The sequence below is a fragment of the Protopterus annectens genome, chromosome 1.part0 (assembly GCF_019279795.1).
Source record: "Protopterus annectens isolate FY-2018-M chromosome 1.part0, PAN1.0, whole genome shotgun sequence".
NCBI lineage: Eukaryota > Metazoa > Chordata > Ceratodontiformes > Protopteridae > Protopterus > Protopterus annectens.
In genome coordinates, this window is record NC_056725.1 from 1,326,562,539 (window position 1) to 1,326,589,636 (window position 27,098).

Sequence of the window (27,098 nt, forward strand, 5' to 3'; positions counted from 1 at the left end):
GGATCACCACAAGCAATGTTTGTTTTGCTTAGGTGCTTCTAACAACCATACGTCTTGTCCCATTTGTCAAGTGTTTCTTCAAAAATCTTATGTAGTCGTCTGTCTCCTCTTTAGCAATCTGCTTAGAGAACTAGAGTCTTAACTTGTTGGCTACGGTACTATGGAGTAATCTTCCCAGCCTGAGGGTCAGCTGTCCATGAAGAAGACCAAGAAAGCTTGGTTGGATTCTTCAGCTGTGCTGCCTCTGCTGGACGTCTCACTCAAGGTTAGTGAAAGCACGAGAACCACCTGGTTTTTCAGTTGGATTCCTCTGCAGCAACCATTTTGGAGGCTGGCATATATCTGGCTTCTTGCACATCCATGAAGGCCTTGCAGACTTCCATTTTGGATATTCAAGGGGAACCGCGGCTGATTATTTCTGAAGGGCCTGGGCTTGTTCCTCAGATCCTGGTCAGAGATGAGATTTCTGCTATACTTAGAGTGTCATCAGTGGTTCAAGCCACCTAAGATCTTAGGGATGATGTCCCCATGAAAAAGAAGCAGAAAACTAAGCACCTTTTTCCTGCTCCCAAAGACCCTCAACATGAATGGCAATATCTCACACAAGGTCTGTTTAATGCCTTTATGGCTTTGAAGCCTCCTCAGTAGGTGTCTGTTCCTACCCCCCCCCTTGGTTTTCTACCCCTCTTAAGAGGCATAGGGAGCAGGTTTCATCAGATGAGAATGTGTATTCTGATGAAGAATCCATGACCTATTCTTCCCAAATTCTATCTCCCTTGGATTATGGTTGTGAGGAGGAGGAATCTATTACTCTTTATTGTCCTTTTGAGGAGATTTCCTTTGGTGATGCAATTTTCCGAATGGTGGAGGTTAAGTGAGATTGATTTTGGGTTTCTGATGTCCACCAAAGATATTATGATCTCCTTCAAATGAAGTCTCCTAAGCCCTCTGCCGTCCCCCTTGTTCTTGCTGCCATGTTGGATGCTTTTTCTGCAGCTTCCCAGTATCTTGACTCACTGCCCCCTACTCCTAAAAACCTGATAGGTTTTACAAGGTGCCTGAGGATTGCAAATGTCTTTATAAGTGCCCTTCTGCTAACCCTTCTGTTGTTTATGAGAAGCTATCTAAGCTTTTGCCTTCTACAAAGCTGCTCCCCTCTGACAAGGACAGCAGAGCTATGGAGAGGTTGCATAAGAAAGTGTATACTTCTGCAACCTTACCCTTTAGAGCTGTAAATTACCAGACCCACATGACCAGGTATATGTTAGCTCTTCTCTGTCAGGCCTGTCAGGTTATTTCAGTTCTTCCTGACTCTGTGTAGAAGACTTCACCTCTTTCTTTACTAGGGTCATCTTCTCGAGTAGCTCGCCATTCTGGTAAATGCAGCTGTGATGCTACTGATGCCTCATCTAGAGCTGCTGCTTTTGGTTCTATGTTAAGGAGCCATTCCTGGCTTCACCTTCAGCCTTTGCCTGATGATATTAAGGCTAAGCTGATGAATGCTGCTCTATATAATAAACATCTTTTTGTTGCTACTGCTGAGCTGTTTAAGCCCCTTCAGGAAAAGAGTAAGGCTTTACAGGATTTGAAACATGTTTTTGTTTCACCTGTTCCCAAGTTTCAAAGGAATTATCCTAATAAACTTCCCTTTGGCCGCAGACAGTCTCGCACTCCCACCAAAGTTAAGGGTGGTAGAAGGGCTCCTCCTGCTAAGTCTACTCAAACTCCTTCAGCTCAGAAGCCTCCATTTCCAGACAAGCCATATGCTGTCTGAATATCCTTGCCCCTCTCCTCTCAATCAATTTCCTCTCTCCGAATTTCCCTGTGCCATCCAATTTGGTTAAAGATTATCCAGGATTCTTGGGTTCTATACATAATCCGCCAGGGGCATTATATGGTTTGGAAATCCCCCCCCCCCCCACACACACACACACACTTTTTGGGCATTCCTCAACCTCTTCAGAAACAGCTGCCTTTTTTTCCAGAGATGCCCTGGGGCCTGTTGTCTTGAGGAACAATTCAAGAAATTCCAGCTCCTCAGAAGTGGAAGGGATTTTACTCCATAATGTTTCTGGTCCCCAGGAAAGAAGGCACCTGAAAACCCATTCTGGATCTCAATCAGCTAAACACTTTTTTGAAGGTTCCTTCTTTTCAGATGCTATCCCTTCAAACCTGGTTTTCTCTTCTTCCTTAGGCCTTTCTAGTTTCTCTGAATCTCATAAAGATATTAATTCTATTCTTGAGGCAGCTACTTGGACTTTTGTGCATACTTTTACCAAGCACTATAAGTTGTATGTTATTTCTAGGGCTAGAGCTAGATTTGCCAGGGCTATCTTGCATGGTTTGGGCTCTGCCAGGCCGTCCTCTTCCCAACTTTCTTCCCAAGCTTTTATACTCTTGTCTGTTGTAAAGAATACTGCAACAGTGATATGGAAGGACATAGCACAGTTGCGTAAAATTTTATCATAACAGTAGATGTCCTTCTCTTCGCTGTTGCAGTATTCACTTCCTCCCTCCTCCCCCTGTTCATTTTCCCCTTCTGGATGTACATGTTCCCTCTTTGTCTTCTTAGACTGTAGTTCTACCTGGGGATTTTCAGTTCTGAACATGTTATTTCTATACATCACGTTTATGCCCTACGCCATGCACGGGGACCATGTGTGGGACGTGTGGCATCCCTAGTACAACCTAAAGCCTTTGGTATACTGGCCAGACATTGGGCTACCCTTGGCGGGGGATCCCTATTATAAAGAGTACTGCAACAGTGAAGAGAAAGACATTTGCTGTTATGGTAAGATATTACACAACTGTCCTTTCCTCACAGCCTAGTTCCTGGAAGAAACAGGCATTCAGAAATTTTTATTTTTATTTATTATTTGTTAGTCAGGTAAATGGGCTGTTCCTGGGACCCTTTTAAATCATGACCTGAGCAATATTGACAAAGATAAATACAATGTGTTCAGATAAGACAGTTTAAAGTAGCCAGACTGCTAGCCTGTTTTTTGGAGGTTGGAGTAGTCCCTGGGGGAAAAAAACACGGGGAACTTGCAAACTCAATGCAGACAGTGAGTGATGGTCAGGCTTGAACTCTGGATCATGAAGCTGTGAAGTTGAGACCTTGTCAGTGAGCCAGTTTGTTCTCCTGCTCCTGATGTCCTGCATTGGGGTATTGAGTGGTTTGCACACTTTTAAGATGATTACATTAAAACTAAGTAAATAAAGCACTGCCACATGTATTGTTCTGGTTGCCAATATATGCGTCTCCCTAACTTTTGGGAACAATCTGAGGTAGCTGATGAGGAAGGACTTGCATATGTTTAGCAGCTCAGTAGAGGCTCAGTCTGCAAAACTTAATTGAAGACATTCATTAAAACTGTGTAAAAATTAACACCGTCTTACACTTTTACAGCAATATGTGATTGAGGTGTGGCATGTTAATTCTGTTGGTGTGCATCAAGGACAGCATGTAAATATTTACATACATATAGTAGGTTATGAAAATAAACTTTTCTTACCTGCAGTTATAAACTAAATTTATTTTTATTCTTTTTAATCTCTGTGCTCATTACAGGGAATGGTTGCAGTATCGGGAAGCCTGTCCGTCTTGTTAGACTCCATTCTGTGTGCATTAGGTCCACTGTCTTGTCTAACTGCTCAAGTACCGGAACTCAATGGCTGTCCTAAACAAGTTTTGGTGAGTTAAATAAAACTGCACAATTTAAAGATCTGTAACAGCGAGATGGCAGCATTGTTATGCATTGGTAGCTTAGACAAAGTAAAATTAAGTGGATTCTGAAGTTTCCCTTCTTTAATTCCTTAAGGCTAACAGGGTAAAGCAATTGAGGTAGTCTAACATCTCCTGAAGAAGAATGACATGGGGTATTTACAGTTCTTACCCAATTTAATAACATTAGCTGTTAGTCTGCTATGTTCCGAGGACTGGTGAGATCTTGTGACCTGTCTGTGGGCATGAAGAATTCAAGGTCATTGCAGAAAACATGTAAATTGAGTGTTGGCTTAGAGCTTGTAAGGCAAGTTAGAAAAGAATGCTAAGTACAGAGTCAGTGAAGGAATAATGAGGTGGCAGCATGATCTGTATTATATCTGTAGTTATAACAGCTGTTACAGCTATCTAAAGGAGCAGTCATGAGGTAGTGTAATATTGATTAGAGGAAGAACACAGAAGTACGCTTACATTTTATAAATAAGTTGTATCATTGTAGGAGATTGCAGTAGTAACACAGTAGGTAGTACACAGAAAAAGAGCAAAACACACAAAAATTGCATTTATAAGCAAAGATGCAGTATACCTTATCAGAAGACACAGCAGTTTGTTTGAACCTCCCATTAACTGCCTAGTATATCACAAATTCCCCTTCATAACTTACTGCGCATTTCCAGTCAGGATGTAATGTCCTTAATTAAAGCTTATCACTTAAAGCAGCCCAGCATCTTCTTGAAGAGAGCATTCTTCAGGGTCAGTGCTTTGTATGTCAAGTAATATTTCCAGCATCCAGTTTTGATACATACTTCCTCCTGCTCCTCCTCAGAAACATACTGCTTGTACTGGGTGAGTCTGAAAATGTGTAATAGTAGTAGTGTGATGTAAGGAAGAGTATAATTGTAAAACAAAAGTGATTTTTTTTCTTTGGTGTTTTTTGCTCCCATTCTTGTTAACCATCAAGACTCCTCTAACTGGACTCTGCCCATTTGTTCCCTCCTAAAAGATAGTTACTGCAATGTAGTACAGGGACTGAGAGCTCTGCTGTATAGTACAGGGAGTGAAAGCTGTCTGGAGGACCTGTCACTAGTCAGCTAAAGGGTCGCTTGTGCCTTCATTGTCATTTGTGCAGTCCTGACATTCATAGTGTCAGCAACTTCACTCTCTGGACATTGGGAAAGCTATCTTCACCTCACCACTGCAAGTGCATACTGCAGCATACAATATAATGAAAGCTACCACCAGGCAGTTACCTGGTAAGGTAAAGGTCCACCTCCCCAGAATGGCCATGCCAATCCTCCCTTGCCAACTTTGCCAAGTATCTAAGCTGCTACTTGAACTTCGGCTGCCTGGGCCATAGTCAGGGCATTATCCTTCTAGACCAGTGAGACTTGCTAACAAAGAGAAATTTAGCAAACTTTTTTCTAATTTGTTTCTGACTGATTTACTTTGTGTTGTATAAATGCATGCACTTTACTGTAGTTGAGTTTTACTTATGAACTGCAATAGTAATGAGTGTTATGTGGATCATTAATCATTATATCTGTTTAGTAACAGATGCTCTTGAGAAACAGTGTGGCTGCACCTGCACTATTCTGTATGCAAGAAACCAAGTATTTAAAGAAGTTTTATTCAGCTTACTTTTGTACCAGACACATTTCATAATCTCTGCAGTAATAAGTGGTTGAGAGTACTTCAGACATTGCAGGATATTTAGCAATCAAATTGCAAAGTTTCAGACAAGAATTATTTTTTGACTCCAGTGCTGTTTCAGGTCAGAGTTCCACAGTCTTTATAGAAAAGAGACCAGAGATAAAATGCAGGGTTTTCCATTAACTAGTAAGAAGTAATCTGTCCATCCAGCCATTCATGCTTTGAGTTGTGCCCATCTCCTATAGTGACCCTGTGAACAGCCATCACCATTTATGGGATTTGGTAACCATTTGAAATGTCAAGACTTGCTAGAGTGAGTACAGAAGCACAGAGACTGAATGACTGAAAAAATACGTGTATATACTAAGTCCAAGATGGCCGTTTCTTCAAATATTCCTTTTTCTTTGAGATATGGCAATCTTGGAATTAGTATATATAAGTTTGGTGGTTGTGCCCCTGCAAAATATAAGTTTAAAGGAGACGAGCGATGTTTAAGATGTGCTTGTCTCCTTGCATATTTGATTTGGGGGGGGCAGCATCCAGCATTTTGAATGCAGACATTTCAGCAGGAAGCCATGGAGTTTACTAGGCAACTAGGGAATGGAAGTAGATTGCCAGGCCTTTCTTCTATGTCATACATTTGCCACATGCACAACTTGGAACAATTTATAGTTCCCAGTTCACCTGCTGCATGTCGACAAGAGGTGGAAGGAAAACAGAATACCTGCAAAAATCCTTTTAAATATAGTAGGACATACAAGAATGTATATAGAAGATATCCCAGCCAAACATCAAACCAGAGAATGTCTTGTTGAGAGGCAGCAATGCTGCTCACTGTACCACTGTCTAACCATATGTGAAAAGTAATGTCTGTCATTCATTTTTTTAACACACCCTTTTCATTGGGGCCAGACCTATTCTGCAAAAAAAATGCATTTTTTTGCAAAGGTGGTCAAAAAGTATACTTTTATTGCTGAAGAGGATGAGGAATTGGTGTCCAAGCAAATTCTTTCTAAATGGCTCTCTCAGTGCATTCACTTTTTATACTCTTCCAAAGGAGAATCCATAGTAGGCCCAGTCAAAGCTCATAGTACCAGGGGAGCCGTGGCATTCTTAAAAGGAGATGATAGTCAAGGTAGTTTTGGATGCTTCCACCCAGACATCGGTTCATACCTTCTATAGGCTGAACATCTGTTCCAGGTCAAGGTCAGTATTTGTTAGGGTAGTCTTAGAGGGCATGCTGAACCCTAGACCCTCATTTTCATTTTCCATACTCCATAGAGGTGTGAGAATCATTCCAGTAGTAAAGACTCCTACAACAGTGATCTAAATGAAGAATATAGTACACTTATATTAGTAACATTCCATAATAGTAGATGTTCAAATAGATCACTGTGTTGCAGTAGTTATCTCTCACTCACCATCCTGTTTTGTTGGTCCCCAAAGTGCTTTCTCATGCTTTTGGGCTGGAGCGTAGGAACTATATCTCATCTATCGTAATTTATCCTCCCCTATTTGTCAAGCTATTCCCCAAGCCTTGGGTTTACATAGCTCTGGGTAGTGGTTCAGGGTAATTGCATTTCTTCCACCTCACCTGTCTTCTCATCATCTTATTCATCCTTTGGGGATTAGGGTGGAGAACTTGCTATCTCTCCCAGGGTTTACTATCCTAGCTTATCTTGGTCTTATAGTTATCTTTTAGGGTCTTTTCCTGGGGGGCATTCTGGGCAAGAAAGCTCTAAAATGGCATTGATGAATGTCCTTATTCTGGCAGGCTCAGATGTGCCAGAGGCTGGACATTACATCACATAAAGGGGAAATGATCCTGAGCTCTGGACGTTGGGTCAGATGTATGAGGACACCTAGTGGCTAAGTCCTAATAATAGGGACTACAGTACCAGTGATCTATTTGAATATGAGCATAGGATCCTATCTAGCCATCAGCCCAAATGCAGAAACTTCACCAACGTCCGTCTGAATTCTGCATCATTGTGCCACTGCCAAGACTTGATCAAATAATTGCTTTGTTGGGATAAAATAGGGAAGTGTGACTGTGGAAGGCTGATTTCTTATACAGATCTCCACTCTGTGTTTGTTTTGTTTAGGGTCTGAGCACCATTATCATAGCTGTAAAATGTCAGTTATTTCTCCATATGACCCCCCCCCCTTAAAACCATGTTAGCTTCCTTAAATATGTTTGAAGACCCATCATCTCACGGCTTTTGTGCTTTCTAGAATGGTTGAGCCCTCTGCATCAGATGTCTTGCTCGCACTCAAAAAGTTGTTTAGAAAACTGAAACCAGATACTTTAGCTGCCCAGTCTGATTCAGAATTATCCATTGTATGTCCAAGCTTTGCTGAGATGCCAGCTACTGCAACTCCGCCTGAGACTAGTATGGCATTTCTAGCTCTCAATTCTGATGAGACATAATCTCCTGCTACTTTGAGAGGGAAGGGGAGCCCAGGGTGATTATTTCTGAGGGACCAGAGGGCATACCTCAGATACTAGTTAGAGAAGAATTACCTGGCTCCCTTATTGAGGTCCAGTAAGTTTCTGCACCATTGAGCTTTGTTAGAATAGACTTCCTGCTGAAGTAGCAAAAAACATGATGTTCATCGTGCTATGCTGCTGCAGTCATCACACTTGGGTTATCCTGCCGTCAGGCGGTCCCGCAGTCGGCCTGAATTCCAAAGCCTTGGTCCGGTGTCGGTTGTCGTCGCTTCTTCCCTGGCGTCAGTGCGGCAGGGGTATAAAAGAGGCAGCCGACGCCATTTTCTTCAGTCTTTCTTGCCGCGCGGTGCCCGAAGCAGAAGCAGTTTGCAAGTGCCGGTCGGCCAGCTCCTGAGATTTCCGAACAGAATTTCAGCCAAAGTCTTCTGTAAAGCTAAGTACCCCGTTGGGGAAACTTTTCTTGCCTCAGACAAAGTTAATAATTGTATTTCTTGTGGGAAGCAAATACCTCATAAGGATTTTCATTCTTATTGTATTCCTTGCCTAGGCCCAGACCACAATGTTTCTGGTTGTCGGTTTTGCGCTAGGTTCAATAAACGCACTATTAAGCGTCGGGCTGATACTGCCCGACATTATTTTGGCAGAAAATTCAACTACATTATGTCATCGGAACCTCCAACTACCGCTATGTTTAAAAAACGCAAGGACAAAGACCGGCAGCCTAGACCGGATACCGAGGTCTCGTTTAGGCCTTCGGTACTCAGTGAGGCGCCTACGCAGCCCCTGACTACCGCAGATTTAGAAAATACGATTACCTCTCAGTCAGAATCTACTGGGCCACTAGAGCCGGTTCCTCCTCTACTCGCGGACGCCAGCCCTGGTGGCGATCCGGAGACTATGGACAGGCCTTCGTTTTCAGAAGGCGTCTTTAAACCGACAACTCTCTCTGTTAAGTCTTACGCTAAGCTCCCTAAGGTTAAGAAACCGGGTCCACCGACTCCCACACAGGCCCCTATGCCTAAAAAACAGATGCTCAAAATGGCGGAGGACCTGATTACCCTTATCAGAGGTTCCCAGCCCCCTCCTGACAAAAGGCCTAGACTGGAGGAAGATTTACCTCCTTCTGACCAGGAATCCATTTCTTCAGCAGACACTGAGGAACAGGATTACTCTTTCCCTCTCTATGAAGACTCAGATGCTGAGGAGTCTATTCCCTCTGTTTCCCCCCCTGAAGACTTCTCTTTTGGGGAAACCCTGCACACCATGAGAGAGCATTTCCACTGGGAAGGACAAGATTACTCTGACTCCAAGAAAAGACTCCGTGAGTTTCTTCTTCTACCTCAGCATAGACCATCCCTCCTGTTTTAGACATTCTGGATAATGTCTACACTGAATCCAGTCTAAATCTAGATTCCTTACCTCCAGCTCCACCTAAACCAGACAGATACTACCGAGTCCGACTCTCACAAGTTTTTATATAAAAGCCCTGCTGCAGATCCAGAAACCATTTCCCAGGGTCCCAAAGGGGTTAAGGCCTCTACTGCTAAGAATCCGCTACCTGCGGAAAGAGATTCCAGGGCATTAGAAAGATGGGGGAAAAAAGTGTATATCTCTGCCACTCTGGCCAGGAGGGCATTAAACTGCCAATTCCACATGATTAAATACCAGCAGTACTTGCTTACTCAGTTAAAACAGCAAATGATCCCTCAAACAGATCAACTAGATTTCAAAGGGATGGAAGATTTGTTGCATGCAGCAGAACAAGTGGGAAAACATACATTGCAGTGTGGTTTTGATTCTTTGGAGGCCTCATGTAGAGCAGCAGTCACAGGGTCTGTAATACGTAGACATGCTTGGCTAAAAGAGCAGACCTTACCAGAACATGTTAAAGCAAAGTTACTGGATGCTCCACTGCAAAAGGATGCTTTATTTGGTGTCAAAGCAGAGGAAGTGTTAAAGAAAATGGAAGAAAAGGCAAAATCATTGCAAACAGTTAAAGATTTCTTACAGGTGCAACCTCCTCGTTTCAGCAGAAACTGGCCATCAAAAAACTGGTCCTTTCCTGCTTCAGACAGACCCCAAAGGGGCAGGTACAGACGCCCTAGGGGCAGAGGCCAGCCACAAGGTACCTTCAGGCCTAGACAATGGCAAACAACACATCAAAGAGGGGGAGACGACAGATCTCAACCCTTCAGAAAGCAAACTCAATGACTTTCCTCTTCGCCTGCCAAGCAAAATTGCCCAGGCAGCACCTCTAGGAGGAAAATTGGCTCTTTTCCCAAAAAATTGGCACATCATAACAAAGGACAAATGGGTTCTGGATATTATTACCCGAGGCTACAGATTTCATTTTCACACTTTACCACGGATGAGAGGCATGCTAAATCTGCCAACAAATCAATGGGCAGAGGCACAAAAACAAATTTCAGCTCTCATGAACATGCAAGCAATTCAAAAGGTACCTGCAAAGGAACAAGGTCAAGGATTTTACTCAAGACTGTTTCTAGTACCAAGAAAGGACAAAGCCTGGAGCCCCATCTTAGACCTGTCAGTTCTAAACACGTACCTGGACATTCCCAAATTCAAAATGCTCACTCTACAGCAGCTTCTTCCCATGCTGGGCAAGGAGTCTTGGCTGGTATTGTTGGACCTCCAAGAGGTATACCTGCATGTCCCTATCAGACAAGATTGCAGAAGATACCTCAGATTTATGGCAGGCACAACGCATTATCAATTCTCTGCATTGCCCTTTGGCTTATCTACTGCACCCAGAGTATTCACGAAATGCCTGGCATCAGTAATTGCATACTGCAGACAACGAGGAATACAAATTTATCCATATCTGGACGACTGCCTGATCCAAGCGGACAGCAAAGACATCCTACTACAGCATCTGGCATTTGTAACAAAGTTGCTAAGTTGCCTAGGGTACACAGTAAACAAAAAGAAGTCAAAACTAATACCCTCACAAGAAATAATTTTCCTGCGTGCCAGCTTGAATACAACGGCCCAGATGGTTTACCTCACGCCAGACAAGCAAAAACAACTGGCTCAGTACTTCAAAAGAATGGCAACTTCTACCCAGCTCACTGCAAGGAAATTCCTGCAGGCATTGGGGTACATGGCATCCTGCATTCAACTAATTGCATATGCAAGACTGCATATGAGAAAACTACAATGGTACCTAAAAAGTGTATGGTCCCAACACAGACACAGCCTTGAAGCAAGTATAACTCTTATTCCCTGCCTTCAAAAAGAGTTTCTGTGGTGGGCTCAAGCATACCAAGCAAACAAGGGCCTCCCTTTTGTCTCACCTCCAGCAAACCAAACCTTGACAACAGATTCATCAGACTACACCTGGGGTGCACACATGGCAGGACAATGCATACAGGGCAAATGGTCTTCAAAACAAAGGCAACTACACATCAATCAAAAGGAGATGCTAGCTGTAAAAAATGCACTAACGACCTTCAAGGACCTCTTGCAACCAGGACAACTTCTAATAAGGACGGACAACACCACAGTTATGTGGTACATCAACAAACAGGGAGGAACACACTCCTTCCCACTATGCAGACAGGCAATGGACGTGTGGAACACAGCATTAACTTACCAAGTACAACTGCAAGCACAATTCCTGCCAGGAAAAGAAAACATTTTGGCAGACAAATTAAGTAGACATTTGACAGACCCTCACGAGTGGAGACTACACCCACAAGTATTCTCAATGATAACTCAAAGGTGGGGACCACCAGACATAGATCTGTTTGCCTCAACCAACAATTGCCAGCTACAAAAATTTTGCACAAGGACTTATCCCCTGGCCTGGAAAGTGGATGCCCTATCATTCAGTTGGACAGCATTGTCAGTCTACGCCTTCCCACCTCTGCCTCTACTGACCCAGGTATTACTGAAAGCCAAATCAGAGAGACCACAGATGATCCTCATTGCTCCGGACTGGCCACGTCAGCACTGGTACCCATTACTACGTAATTTGACTCGCAGTCCTCCATGGATCTTACCTCAATTCCCTCTGCTGTTAACCCAACAAAACTTTCAGATCCTTCACAGTCAACTAAGGACCTTAAATCTAGCTGCATGGAAAATACCTTAAATTATCACACCACACTTCTCTCAAAGAACGTCCAGAATGTCATCTTGGAGGCCAGGAGACCCAGCACCAGAAAAACTTACTCAGACAAATGGAAAAGATTTTGTGTATGGAGCCAGGCCAGAAACCTAATTCCTGGCATTCCAAATATCCCGCACATACTTCAATATGTAACTGAGATGCTACACAAAGGCCTTTCTTTCTCATCCATAAAAATCCATGCTTCAGCCATTTCAGCTCAATATGATACGGTCCCTCCCATTTTCTCTCATCCTTTGCTAAGGCAGTTTCTCAGAGGGGCAAAAAATATAAGACCCCCCAGAAAACCACCAACTCCAACTTGGGATCTAAATTTTGTTCTGGAAAAATTAACACTTCCTCCTTTTGAACCAGCCTTTTCAGCAGAGCTTCAGTACTTGTCATGGAAGACAGCCCTGCTGCTAGCTATCACCTCAGCACGCAGAGTCTCAGAACTGCAGGCACTTATGGCAGTGGAACCTTTCATCATTTTCCATCAGGACAGAGTATCTTTACGCACCAATCCTTCCTTCATGCCAAAGGTAGTATCCAGTGTGGCTCTCAATCAGACCATACACTTGCCCACCTTTTTTCCAAACCCACAGAATAAAGGAGATAGACTCCTTCACTCTTTGGACATTCACAGACATTTACAAGACAAAGGCCTTCAGAAAATCTGACCAACTCCTGGTATCCTATGCACCAGGCTCAGAAGGAAAGGCTATTTCAAAACAGACCATCTCCAAATGGGTAGCACATTGCATCCGCTTTTGCTACTCACACCACGGGAAAGCAGTGCCTGCTAGTATTAGGTCTCACTCGACCAGGGCTACAGCAACCTCAGCAGCATTCCTCCGAGGTGTCCCAACAAAGGACATTCTGGAGGCAGCTACCTGGAGTTCAGTGCACACCTTCACCAAGCATTACCACCTTCCTCTATATTCAAAAACCAGAGCTAGGTTTGCCACTGCAATTCTGCAGGGCATCCTAGCTGCACCTAACCCAGTTTAGCTCCTACCACCCAACCATAGCTTTGGGACTCTACCCAAGTGTGATGACTGCAGCAGCATAGCACGATGAACATAGTACAGTTTTGTACCTACCATAAATGTAGATGTTCGAGTGGTTATGCTGCTGCAATCCAGGTTACCCTCCCTCCATCCCCTCTACCTAACAAGGCTTTTCTCATACCTCCATGTACTTCAACCTTGGGATGCATGTCTATATGGTGTATTTGCTTACAACTAGTACCATTGTTTTGCACTAAGGTATGTTTTGCAAACTTCTTATTTTGCTTTCTTAGTATGGGGCACCTGACATCTGGGGCAAGAAAAACTGAAGAAAATGGCGTCGGCTGCCTCTTTTATGCCCCTGCCGCACTGACGTCAGGGAAGAAGCGACGACAACCGACGCCGGACCAAGGCTTTGGAATTCAGGCTGACTGCGGGACCGCCTGACAGCAGGATAACCCAAGTGTGATGACTGCAGCAGCAGCATAACCACTCGAACATCTACATTTATGGTAGGTACAAAACTGTACTTTTCTCCTCAATGGATGTCCCTTGAGAAGGAATGGATGTATTTTTCTCAAGGTTTATGTAAAGCCATATGTCTTTGAAATCACCTTCCTTCCTCTCTTCCCATTTGTCTGCCCCTCCTCCTTTGGAAAGGCAGATTGAATCTTCCTCATAGCAGGAGAAATCTGATTCAGAGGAGAACTCTTGCTGGCTTATTCCTCCCAGATGCATTTTCCAGGATGACTGGCCTCAGATGATGAGGATACATTGTCATCAGATTCTCAATTGGTAGAGATTTCCTTGGGGAAACCATCTCCAGGATGATGCAGAATTTTGAGTGGGATAGTGAGATCTTAGACATACAGAAAAGGTACTGTGTATTATGGGAAGCAGGGGCCTCTAAGCCTTCTGTTGCACTCCCTGTCCCAGAAGCCTTTTTAGATGATTTTGCTTCCACTTCTAATCCTGATTTTCAGCCACCCACATATAAGAAACCAGACAGATCCTACAAGCTGCATGAGGATATGAAATTCTTGTGTAGAAATCTGGTAGTAGTCCCCTCGGTTTTCCTTCAGTATGGACATACCCAACAAACTCATCCTGCATCGAATATTCTGCCTTCAAACAAAGACAAGCAGGGTCATGGACAGAGATGTCAAAAAAGTCTATACCTTTGCCACCCTGATATTTACAGCCTTAAACTACCAAACACAAATGACTAAAAATGTATTTTCCATTTTGGGAACCTGAGTAAGTCTCTGGCTGAATTTGAGGATTCTGAACAAAAATCCTAGGTTCTCTCTTCTCAGTAGTGCCACTCAAATAGCCAGACAATCCATTAAATACAGCTATGATGCTGCAAAGGCTTTCCTTCTAAGGCTGCAGCCACTGGTTCAGCTATCTGCAGGTTGGTTTGGCTTCTCTGTCAGTCCCTCCCATAAGATGAGGCCAAGCTTTTGGACATTCCTGTTCATAGTGACTTCCTTATTGGCCCCTCTGCTGCAGGAAAAAGGCAAAGTCATGCAGGACTTCAGAGACTGATCTAAGAAAAATCATCTTTGATAACAAAGAAACTATCCATCTAAACCTGCTACATTTGTAGAGAACAAAAGCTCCTTAAAAAGAGTAAGAAACTTACTAAGAAACTATTTCAAGAGAAACCTCAAGTGGGATACCAAGTTTGGAAAAACCTCTTTTCCAGAGAAACCCACTTCCAGTTGACTATCTTCTGCTTCCTCCCTCCCACCCGTGGTCCTTACATTTCTCTTTCCCAAAGCCTGAATCTGTCCCTCCAAGCCTAGGAAATCATTACTGCAGACAAATCAGCCTTGCCTATCACACAGAATGGTTACAGAATGTCTCTGAAAGAACTTTCATCTCAGAGGGGAATTCCCTCACCTTTTACAAGTCAGTCCCAACTCAAACCCCCCCCACTTCAGAAACTTCTCACCCAGGGAACTATAGAACCAGTTCCTCCACAGGCCCAGTGAAAAGGTTTTACTCAAGACTGTTCCTAATTCATAAGAAAGAGGGAACATGGAGGCCCATCCTAAATGTTCTTCGTGTTTCACTGTTGCAGTCATTACATTTGGGTTATCTGCTTGCAGGTAGCCCTCAAGTCGGCCTGATTAACAAAGTCTTGGGTCCTGCGTCGGTTGCTGTCCCTTCTTCCATGACGTCAGGTCATCAGGGGTATAAAACATGCAGCCAATGCCATTACATCAGTCTTTCTTGCCGTGCGGTGCCCGAAGCAAAAGCAGTTCACAAGTACCGGTCAGCCGACTCCTGAAATTTTCGTTTTCAAGTTTCAGAACCGAAGTCTTCAAGCTAAAGCTAAGTACCCCGTTGGGGAAACTTTTTCTTGCTCCTTACCGATGTCAGTAAAAGTTAATAATTGCATTACTTGTGGAAAGCAAATACCTCATAAAGTTCCTTGCCTAAGCCCTGACTACGATGTTCCTTGTCGGTTTTGTGCTTTATTTAATCACTGCACTATCCGTCTTCGGTATATTTTCACCTCTAAATATTTTGGTTCTCAGTTTAATTATCCAGAAATGTCATCTGTTAGCCATCTGACTACCAGGATTCCGAAAAAACGCAAAGATAAAGACAGGCCGCTGAGGTCCAAAACAGCCGACGACGCTTCTACTAAGCCAGTCGCCAGTTCGCCGGTACTCAGTGAGGCGCTTTTGCAGCACCTGATACCTGCTACTTCTGATTCGCAGGCCTCTACTGAGACCCATTCGGAGTCCAGTGTGCCGAGAGATGCTTCAACTATGGAACCCGCAGATATGTCTACCTTGGATGGGTCTGGAGCTGCTGTGCAGGCACCAGCTTCTGAGGGTGTATTCAGGCCTACGGACTTGCATATTAAACTGACATGTCCTTCTTTACTTGGGCCTAAATCTCGATCCATGCCTAAAAAAACCGACACCCAGGCCACTTGCTCGGGCCTCTATGCCTAAAAAACAAATGGGAAGAATGGCTGAAGATCTAATAACTCTAATCAGGGGTAGCCAACCCCCCTCCCCTTCTAAGAGGCCTAGGACTGAAGTTGATTATGAATCTTCTGATCAGGATTGTTTTTTCTGATTCTTCTGATGATCTGGATTTGCCCTTATCTATTTATGAAGATTCTGATGCAGAGGACTCCATTCCCTCTGCTTCCCCTCCTGAGGATTTTTCTTTTGGGGAACCCTTACATACTCGAAAGGAGCATTTCCACTGGGAAAGCCAGGATTTTTCTGATTCAAAAAAAAGGCTTAGGGATTTCCTTCTCCTACCTCAGCATAGGCCTTTAGCTCTTCCTCCTGTACTAGACATTGTTGATGATGCTTTTTCGGAATCTAGTTTGGCCCCTGATTCCCTGCCTCCTGCTCCCAGAAAACCTGACAGATACTACAGGGTCCCCGAGTCCCACAAGTTCCTTTTTAAAAATCCTATTGTAGATCCAGAGACTATTTCACAGGGGCCCAAGGGCATTAAGGCTTCTATTACTAAAAATCCTACCCCTTCTTATAGAGACTCCAGGGCGCTGGATAGATGGGGTAATAAGGTTTACACTTCTGCAACCTTGGCCATTAGGGCTTTAAACTGCCAGTTTCATATGTTAAAGTATCAACAACATGTCATTGGACTGCTTAAACAGAAAATGATGTTGATTCCTGACTGTGTGGAAAATAAAGAATTAAAGGATTTAATGCATTCTGCTGAACAAGTTGGAAAACATACTTTGCAATGTGATTTTGATTCTTTAGAGGTCTCTTGCAGGGCTGCTTTACTGGGTCTGTGCTCAGAAGGCATGCTTGGCTTAAGGAACAATATATGCCTGATCATGTTAAAGCTAAATGGTTGGATGCTCCTTTAAATCAGGACCGTCTTTTTGGCAACAAGGCTGAGGAAGTTCTTAAAAAGATGGAAGATGAAGCTAAATCTATGCAAACTGTTAAAGATTTTTTACAAGTTCAGCCTCCTAAATTTAGTAGGCACTGGCCCTCTAAGAACTGGTCCTTTCCAGCCCCTTCCAGGTCTTCTCAAGCCAAACCCAGACACAGCAAAAACCCCAGGTTTCAGTCCCAGGGGACGCACAGAACTAAGCAGTTTGGGGCCTCCACTTCCAAATCTGGGAATAATAAGACTCCCCCCTATGGTAAACTGTCTCAATGACTTCATTTTAAAATTTCCAAGCACATATCAACTGACTGCCCCTTTGGGGGGAAAGATTGCTCTTCATGCATAGAATTGGGTAATCATTACCCAGGACAAATGGGTTTTAAATATAGTGTCCCAGGGATACAAATTTCACTTCCACACGTTGCCAACACCAAGTGGGTGGCCGAACCTACCCCCAAATCAGTCAGCAGAGGCCCAAAAACAAGTACTTTCTGTCTTAAGCATGGGGGCTATTCAAATACCAGAAGAGGAAAAGGGACAAGGTTTCTACTCGAGACTTTTCCTGGTACCCAGAAAAGACAATTCATGGCGTCCTATCCTGGACCTGTGTACTCTAAACATCTTTTTGAGATTCCAAAATTCAAGATGCTAACTCTTCACCAATTACTTCCTATGCTAGGCAAAGATGCCTGGTTGGCAACTCTAGATTTAAAAGAAGCATACCTGCACATCCCAATCAGGGAATCTTGCAGAAGATATCTACGCTTCATAGCAGGCTACACACACTATCAGTTCTCTGCACTGCCCTTTGGCTTATCTACTGCACCCAGGGTATTCACAAAGTGCCTAGCTCCAGTTATTGCATTTTGCAGCAAAGAAATATTCAAAAATACCCATACCTGGACGATTGTCTAATTCAGGCAGAAAGCCAGGACATTCTTTTGAATCATCTGGCCTTTGTACAAAGGGTACTAACTTGTCTGGCGTACACCATAAACGAAAATAAATCACACATGGCACCCTGTCAACAAATTATATTCCTGGGAGCAAGCTTGAATACAACTTCCCAGATGGCTTACCTCACACCAGAGAAACAAATTCATTTCACAACCTACTTCAAACAAGTGGCTACAAAAACCCTGCTATCTGCAAGACAAATACTGCAAGCCTTGGGGTTCATGACCTCCTGCATTCTTCTAATTCCATATGCAAGACTGCATATGAGGAAACTACAGTGGTATCTAAAAAGCCTATGGTGTCAACATTCTCAGGATCTAGAAACAATGATTCCTATCATACCTTGCCTACGCCTAGAGTTCCTTTGGTGGGCAGAGGCCTGCCACCAAAACAAGGGACTACCTTTCACACCACCCCTGCCTCCCAAACCCTAACAGATGCATCAGACTATGCATGGGGCTCACCTGGCAGGGAAGTGCATTCAGGGCACATGGAACTCAAGTCAAATGCACCTGCATATCAATCAAAAAGAAATGTTAGCTGTACAGAATGCTCTGACAGCCTTCAAGGACCACATTCTTCCAGGACAACTAATAGTAAAGATGGACAACACCACTGTTATGTGGTACATAAACAAGCAGGGGGGTACACATTCTTACCCCCTCTGCAGACTAGCCATGGCATTGTGGAACACAGCCTTGAACTACCAAGTGCACCTACAAGCTCAATTCCTGCCAGGAAAATTAAATACACTGGCAGACGGACTAAGCAGAACCCTCATGGACCCGCACGAGTGGAAACTGGAACCAAGGATTTTCAACATGTTGACAAGCAAATGGGGGAGCCCAGATATAGACCTGTTTGCCTCTCCCCAGAACTACCAATAGGACAAATTTTGCACAAGGACTCCCCACAAACAAGCCTGGAAAGTGGATGCTCTGTCCTTCAGCTGGAAAAACCTGTCAGTCTATGCCTTCCCCCCTCTGCCTCTGCTCTCCACAGTACAACTAAAAATCAAACAGGACAAAGCAAGGATGATTTTGATTGCTCCAGACTGGCTGACTGTAGTGGACAAGTGAGGATGAATGACTGACCCCTTGTCTTGTGTGAGGAAGTCCTACCGGTAAAGTAAGTTGTGGTGATTGTCCCTGGTCAGACGCATTAAGTGGGGGAACCAGTGCTGTCTTGGCCAAAAGGGAGTCACTAGCTAGTCTTGTGGGGAATCCAGCAGAATCTTCTGCAGGACTCTTGGTAGTAGGGGACACAGAGGGAAGGCATAGAGAAACATCCCCTTCCAAGGAAAAGAAAGGGTGTCAGTCTTCCACGCCAGGTGGCATGTAACTCTGGAACAGAAAAGAGGGAGCTGCCTGTTCAGAAGGGTGCCAAAAACCCGATAAATACTCCACCAATGAACCAAGTCCAGAATCAAGTCGCTGTGAAGCATCCATTTGTGAACCTGCATTTTTGAACTGCACAGAGAGTTTGTTACTAGATTGTGCTCTGAGGGAATATACACTGCCTGGTTAGTTAGCTGGTAACTGAGAGCCAGATTCCAGGCCTGAAGAGCCAGCCTGCAAGTTAGCTGGTAACTGATAGCCAGATTCCAGGCCTGAAGAGCCAGCCTGCAAAGAAGGTAAGACTTTGTGCCCCCCTGCTTGTTGACACAGCACATCACTGTGGTGTTGACTTTGTGAACCTTCACAGGGCCAGAAGAAAGCATGGGGTGAAAAGCCTAAAGGGTCAGAATCAGAGCTCACATCTCTTTGATGCTGCTACGATCTGAGTTCTAATGGGGGGGGGGGCAGACACCTTGACCTTTCAGATGACTACAGGAATCCCCACCCCACCCCATGTCTGAGGTGTTGGCGAACAGTTCTTGAGAAGGAACCAGAGGTTGAAAAAACAGGCCTGGGTTGAGGGGAAGTTGTGGAATCCACCACTAGAACTTCTGCTTGAGACAAGGAAGGAGTGGTACTCCAAAATCCAGAGGGTGGCAATGCTGAAGCCAAGCTGACTTGAGGTACCAGTGAAGCTTCTGCATATGCAGTCTGGCAAAAGGGAACACTGGAATAGAAGAGGCCATATAATCTAGGGCCTGCAGAAACACTCTGGCTGGAATGGTAGGCAAAGGAAGAAGAGACAGAAGAAAGCTGTCAAGGGCAAAACCTTTGGAGGTCGAACCGAGGCCAACATTTGCACTGTCTGAATCTGGCAGCCCAAATAGACATGGTTCTTAGAGAGAGTCAGCACAGACTTGTTAAAGTTGGTAGCAAACCACAGACTTTGAAGGAGAGATACGGAGAACTCTGGAGCCTGTAGCAGAGCCTGTAACAGGAACTGGGAATAGGTGCCTTGATTAACAGGTCATCTAAATAAGGGAAAATCTGAATGCCTTGGAGCCTGCAAAAGGCAATCGAAGGAGCTAGGTATTTTGTGAATATCCTTGGGGCAGTACAGAGGCCAAAGGATAAAACAGAGAACTGAAAATGAGAGGAAGAAACAGCAAAAAAATAAAAAATTTCCTGAAGAGGGTGAATAGATATATGAAGGTAAACATCTTTCGGATCCAAGGACACCAGAAAAGCCTGTGGCAGCAACAGAGAAAACAGGGTCTGAAGAGAAAGCATCCGAACAGATGGAACCTTGTGAAAGGTGTTGAGCAAGTAGGGATCCAGAACAGGTCTCCAAGTGCCCTACTTTCAAGGAATGGGGAACATTCCGGAGTAAAATCCCTTTCCTACTTGGGAAGGAAGGACAGGCTGAATAGTTCTCTGGTCCACCAGGGACTCAAGAACCTCTGAAAAATTAGAAAGCTATTTTCAATGAGGTTGAGGAATCTTTGAAAAAGGAGGGAGAGACTTCCACACAATGAAGTAACCCTGATGGATGATGGCCAGAACCCAAGAATCTGGGGTGATGAGTTGCCAGTTTGAAAAACAGAGGGAGAACCAAAGGGGCAAGGGTTCCTGGCTGAGGATGGGGTAAAATGTCAAAGTGGAAAAGGCTTATCAGATAAAGGAAACTTCTGGGCCACAGATGCCTCAGAAGACTTAGCAGGAGATGTTTGCCTACTAACCTTCCTGCCTTTAGTGGCCTGACGAGGTTGCCTGCAAACAAAAGCAGACCTAGTAGGATAGTTCCTCTGAACTTAGGAATATAGGATACAAAAATATGTTTAAGGTCTTGCAAAGCTTTACCTTTTTCTTGAAAAAACAAACATAGCAGCAGCAGTCACAAAGAGATTTTTATTATTCAGCAACTTGGCCTTAGTATCTTCAGGTAATGACTACAGATGAAGCCAAGAGTAATGCTTCATGACAGACCCAAATGCAGCAGCTCTGGAAGAGGCATCAGCAGCACCACAGCTGCACTTGACAGAGAGGTGAGCCACCTGAGAGGCATAACCCAAAACAGATAGATCAGAAAGCTTTCCTTCAGAATCAGGGAGGTCAGAAATAATGCAGACAAGTCTGGACAAGCAAGGCCAAAGCAAATCTGGTTAAGTGGGTTTGGTAATTGATGGCCCTAAAGGCCAAAGTGGAAGCATTATAGACCTTTTTTCCAATCCTCTCCATGGCCCTACTATCCTTATCCAAAGGCAAAAACTTGGCAGATGGCAAAAGCTTAGGTTTGTTAGAGTAGACTGACACCACAGAAGGATCAGCAGGAGGATACTTAAAATAGGAAATGACAATCCTCAGGAACCTTATGTAACCTGCCAGCTTTCTTTGGAGTAGGCGGCTAAGAATAAGGAGTCTTAATGGCAGCTATAAAGGTGTCTAGCAAAGCAGCCAACACAGGAGGTACTACAGAAGGTTTAGGAGTGTCTACCTAAAGCAACTCTTAATATCTCCACTGGATATCAGACACCTGAGAAAAATCCCACTTAAAATATTCCATTATTCGGGCTACTGTGTCCCCAAAACACAACTCCTCTAAAGGAGACTCAGGCCTAATGAACTGTTCTTCATCAGAACCATAAGCCAAAGGGGAAGACATCTGGGAAGAGTAAGATAAGTACCCTTCATCAGACTCCAAATCCTCATCTGAGGAATCAGGTTCCCTAGGCCTTTTGGAAGGAGTTGAAGTCTAAAGGGGAGTAGGCACAGAAACTCCTTGGGGAGGTTTCTGGCCATTACGGAATTAAACAGGCCCTGAGTAAACTCCTGGATTCCCTTTGTGAGTCCTTAGGATGTACAGAAGAAAGTTTAACCTTCGGCTTTTTTTTGGTAGGGACGTCAGCCGTAGCAAAACACTGGAGGTTCTAACCCTGACTGGATTCACTAAGAGTACCTGGAAACGTTTCCCTGACTAGAAACTGCAGAATCCCTCTAGGGCCCGAGATAATTAATCATGTTTCCCCCTCAATGTCAGGAGCAGATGCCTACAAAGCCTCAGAGGATGTGTGAAAGGAAGGAAGGATCCATGCTGGCTTCAGATAGGGTTGTGGCAGAAGAATCCAAAGTCAACAATGGATGGCCTACAGAGCTATCACCCACTTGTAGAGTGACATCTGGTGGAGGTTAGACAGCCAAAGAATCCAGCCAAGATTTCTTGGCCTTCTTTTTGCTTAATGGAAGTACCTCGGGGTCAACTGATTCCACCATGCTACCCTGGGCTAAATGTTTAAGCCTCTGGTTCTCGAAATAAATGGCCAGGGAAGACGACCAGCTTCTAAGAGTCATAGGCAAAAATGCCTTACAAATACTATAGGAGGTGTGGTTATGGGAAACACCCAAAAGAGAGAGATACTGTTTGTGATGATCCTTATGGGGAATCTGCCTCCCACACTGACATTTTCCCCTCTTAGATGACATGAACTCCAGGTAACCAAAGAAAAACAAGACCAACAGTAAAAAGGAAAAAAGACCCCAAAGAGGCACTTACCTGACAGCTAGGTATTCAGCACAACAAAGGGCAATCAGACTGACGAGCGATAATGGGGTTCAGCCTGGCGGCAAAGAAGTTCTTAGTAACTGCATGCATATGTCACCTTTATGCCCCATGTCCTTTGTGGGGAGCATACAAGACCTAAAGGCTTTGGTGTACTGGTTAGACATTGGGCTAGCCTTGGCAGGAGATCCCTAAGGAGAACAGTACTGCAGCAGTGATATAGAAGGACATCAACAGTGCTGAAAGGCCCCCAGAAAAACGTTTAGGAACCTTTCCTATGTTAGAAAGGTACTTAAAGTTGTCTTTTCCCCTGAAGTCAGAATGTAATCACTTTTTTCATGCAGTACAAGCTGCTTTAGATCATGCTGTTATATAAATACTCATCCAAACAATGGATCTATGCGTTAATTTGGACTAAAAATGTTATCTGAGTAGTTTTGTGTACACATTCCATTCACATCATCATTTTGTGTACATTCTACCTGTATTAACATTTCACAACATATTTAAGCAAACCAATAAAATAATGAAAGTTCACACAAAGCACACACAAAATACTCACACACCTCAGCCCTTCTAAAAACCTTAAACTGAAATCAACACTTAAGAGAAAAGAAAGACTACATTGCTAGTAGGGTTACCACTGGCCCCTCCCTGCGATAAAGCATGGAAAATGTCCTGAAATTTTAGAACAAAACTGGTCTCTTACATTTCCTCTAACAGTTGTATAAAAATATTATTTTGTACCTGAAATGGCCTAATGTTATGCGAAACAACAAAAACAACTTAAATTCTACAGGAGGGAGACTTTGACAAAACAGGAATTCCAGGCCCTTGCACAGACTGTGGATATGTTCTGTCCTGCAAAATATTATGCTGTCATAAAAAATGTCCCACTTTTGACATCTGAAATGGTGGAATGTTATTTTGTACCTGAAATGCCCTAATGTTATGTGAAACAATAAAACAACTCAAATTCTACAGGAGGGAGATTCTGACAAAACAGGACTTCCAGTCCTTTGTACAGACTGTGGATATGTTTTGCCCTGCAAAATATTATGTTGCCATAAAAAGTCCCACTTTTGACATCTGAAAAAATCTTAATTTCTAGTCAATCCACAAATAACACATATTACATATATACTACATACATAAAGTACAGTTGTGTACACTTACCATAAATGTAGATGTTCGAGTGTATTCACTGTTACAGCCATTATATTTGGGTTATCTGCTTGCAGTAGCCCTCAGTCAGCCTGATTAACAGAGTCTTGGGTCTTACGTCGGTTGCTGTCTCTTCGTCCGTGACATCAGGTCGACAGGGGTATAAAACATGCAGCCGACGTCATTACATCAGTTTTTCTTGCCCCAGATGTCAGGTGCCCCCTAATGGGAAGCAATTAAATCTATAAATATACAAGGCTATACCTCCAACAAAAAAGCAAATGCACCAAAAAGCTTTTAAGCATAGAAAAGGAGAGAAGAGGTATAGCCAAAAGAAGTCAGGGGGCTGGAGGGAGGGTAACCAGGACTGCAACAGTGAATACACTTGAACATCTACATTTATGGTAAGTGTACACAACTGTACTATGTTCTTCGTGTTTCACTGTTGCAGTCATTACATTTGGGTAGATTCCCAAAGCTAAGGATGGGAGGAGGAATTTAGGTAGCATTAGGACCAGCTATAAGGTGGGTATGCCTCTGAGAAAGTCTGTAGAGGTAGGTGTAGCCCTGGTTGAGTGGGGTCTGATCCAGTGGGATAGGTTTTCCATGGTGCTTATAGCAGAAATGAATGCAATGGCCTATCCATTTGGAGATGGTTTGCTCTGAAATAGCCTTCCCCTCTGTCCCTGCAGCAAATGCCACCAGCAGTTGTTCAGATTTTTTTTGAGGTTTAGTCCTGTCCAAGTAGAATCTAAGTTGCCTGTGCACATCTAAGGAGTGCAGTATCTGTTCCCCTTTTGTACTCTTCCTAAAGTGAAGGATACTGCAACAGTGATATAGAAGGGCATAGTACAGTTCTGTTAAATGTTACCATAACAGTAGATGTCCTACTCTTCACTCTTACAGTATTTGTTCCTTCCATCCTCCTTTTTTCTTTTGTATTTTGATTTGGCTACCCTCCTGGCAAAGGGTTACCCTTTTCCATCTGCATTCTCTCCCTTTGGATGTGTATAGTCACATTTTGTCTTATGGAAACTGTTCTCTACTGGGGAAATTTATTTCTGGGTAACTGCATCCTTACATCACCTTTACGCTTTACATCCTGTGTGGGTAGCATGTTTGTGACATATGGCACATACGAAATCTAAAGGCTTTGGTATACTCACTGGACATTGGGCCATCCTTGGCAGGAAATCCCTAAGGTGAAGAATACTGCCACATTGAGAAGGAGGACATCTACTGTTACAGTAAGATTTTACACAACTGTAGTTTATAGTCTTGCACTAGAGCATAATCAGCTTATGTTGGACACCACAAAACAGTATCACACTTTAAAAGCTGTAAAACACTTCAGCTCAACACAAAGTGTATTGCAGATTTTTACAGGTCTTTGAAGCAGCTGTGTGTTTAAGCTTTCAAAGCTGTAAACACTTTGTTTTTTTCTCTGTTGACTAGTAGTACATTAGTGCAGCTAAAGCTTTATGTACTGCGAAGAATTTCAATTGGATCTGTCCAAAGATGTCCCACTTATTACATCTTCAATGCACGGATGTTAAGATTCACATCTCGAGCTTTATTTCTCACAGCTTTCTATGTGAATTATTTGACATCTGTGTGATTGGAGACCCAGTCATAGTCCTCTGTATCTGTCAGATTTCCTTGGCTATTCAGTTTGCTGATCAGGTAGTCCCACTGAGTCTGGGTTATTTTGCATGGGGTGATGGTATTGTATGTTGATAATACACTCTTGGACTTGTTTTTAATTGACATCATGATGATGCTACATTTAACAGGTGGCATGAAAAACAGCTTTATTAAAAAGGTGGCATGCAATTATATAGGTAAAACAGTAAAATGTAATATGGAAGATGTAAGACTATTAATCATTCTTTTCCTTTCTTTCTGTTTACAGTCAAACACTTTGGATAATATTGCTTACATTATGCCTGGACTTTGACAGATGAGGCTTATGATAAAGGTGCCTTGAAGATCAGTGTACATAACTGAAAGAGCAGCATCCAGATACTTTTATGTGAATGGAAGACTGGTTCAGTTGTAATTATTTTAATAACGTTTTTAAAGACACAATGTACAGGAAAAGGGACTCGGACTGTTTTTACTGGACATTTTTCTGTATGCAAACAAATGGCAGAATAACAATTGTATTGATTTGTATGTTTTTTGAATGAAGATTGTTAAAAAAATAAGTATTTAAGTATGTTATATATGTATTTGAACATTACTTCGGCAATACCCACTTCACAAATTTTCTTTCTGGTTCTCAGAGGATTGACCACGAGTATATTCTCACAGTTGCACTTTTGACAGCAGGAAGAAGAGAAGACTAATCACTGCTGGTTGCATTCCAAATACAAAATTTGTCCTGAGATATTTGCAACAGGTGCTACAACTATGTTGGGTGTTTAAGCATTTCTGCAGTTGTGCTTCCTGTTACGCTGCATAAGGTGAAAATACTGGAACCAGTGATAAAAAGGGATTAAATCAGCTCTAGGTATAGATAAATAGTAGAATGCAGTGTAAAACAATGTAACTTATGATAATATCCAGAAACAGTATAGTAACTGTAGTTTAAAATTTATTGTGTAGAGCCAACTTTGGGGGAGGGCTGTGGTGTTTGTTGTATTCTGGACCATAAGTCTGTGGATAAGTTTACTTATTGTGTAGTACCTCACAGAACACTCAGAGCTTACAGTGTTTGATAGTGAATCCATGTCTTGTCATATGTTGTAACTATATTATGTTAATATTACAATATAAATATATTTTTTGCAAATAAGAAATGGAACATCCTTCCATTTCTTAATTGTGTGTAAGACTCTCATATGTTTACCCTGCTATGTTTTCTGCCTTATTTAAGTTGATGCGCAGCATAACCAGAAATTGCTTTTACAGTTTTTAAAGCACTTGAGAAACATTTTGTTGTACGAGTCAGTATATAGTCAGTGCCTTAAGAAAATTCATAGAATTTAAAAACAGCATTCCAGGAGAAATCACTGCATATTTTAATGATATTGGTTTCAATTTGTAAGAATAAATAGCACCCACAGGTAGCCAAAGCCATTAAGTTAAAAGTGTTGCATGCTGTTCCACCAGGCTACAGTCTGTACGTCACGTTGTGCAAGTTAAAAGGGCTCTATATTTGACTACAAAATACTCCTTTGAGGGAGTGCTGGTAGGGATCATGTTCATCCCGTCTGT

The 27,098-nt window shown here is 43.1% G+C and overlaps 1 protein-coding gene across 2 annotated transcripts in view; it reads left to right on the forward strand.

Annotated features, from left to right (window-relative positions):
- LOC122797858 (HMG domain-containing protein 4-like) overlaps positions 1 to 26,814 on the forward strand; it is a 1,182,248-nt gene extending 1,155,434 nt beyond the window's left edge. For both annotated transcript variants that reach the window (XM_044066383.1, XM_044066391.1), the window contains exons 7-8: positions 3,572 to 3,694; positions 25,792 to 26,814. In XM_044066383.1, coding sequence (XP_043922318.1) covers positions 3,572 to 3,694; positions 25,792 to 25,836 — 168 coding nt within the window. In that variant the 3' untranslated portion in view covers positions 25,837 to 26,814. The remainder of the gene's footprint in view (positions 1 to 3,571; positions 3,695 to 25,791) is intronic.
- The last annotated feature ends 284 nt before the right edge of the window (positions 26,815 to 27,098 follow it).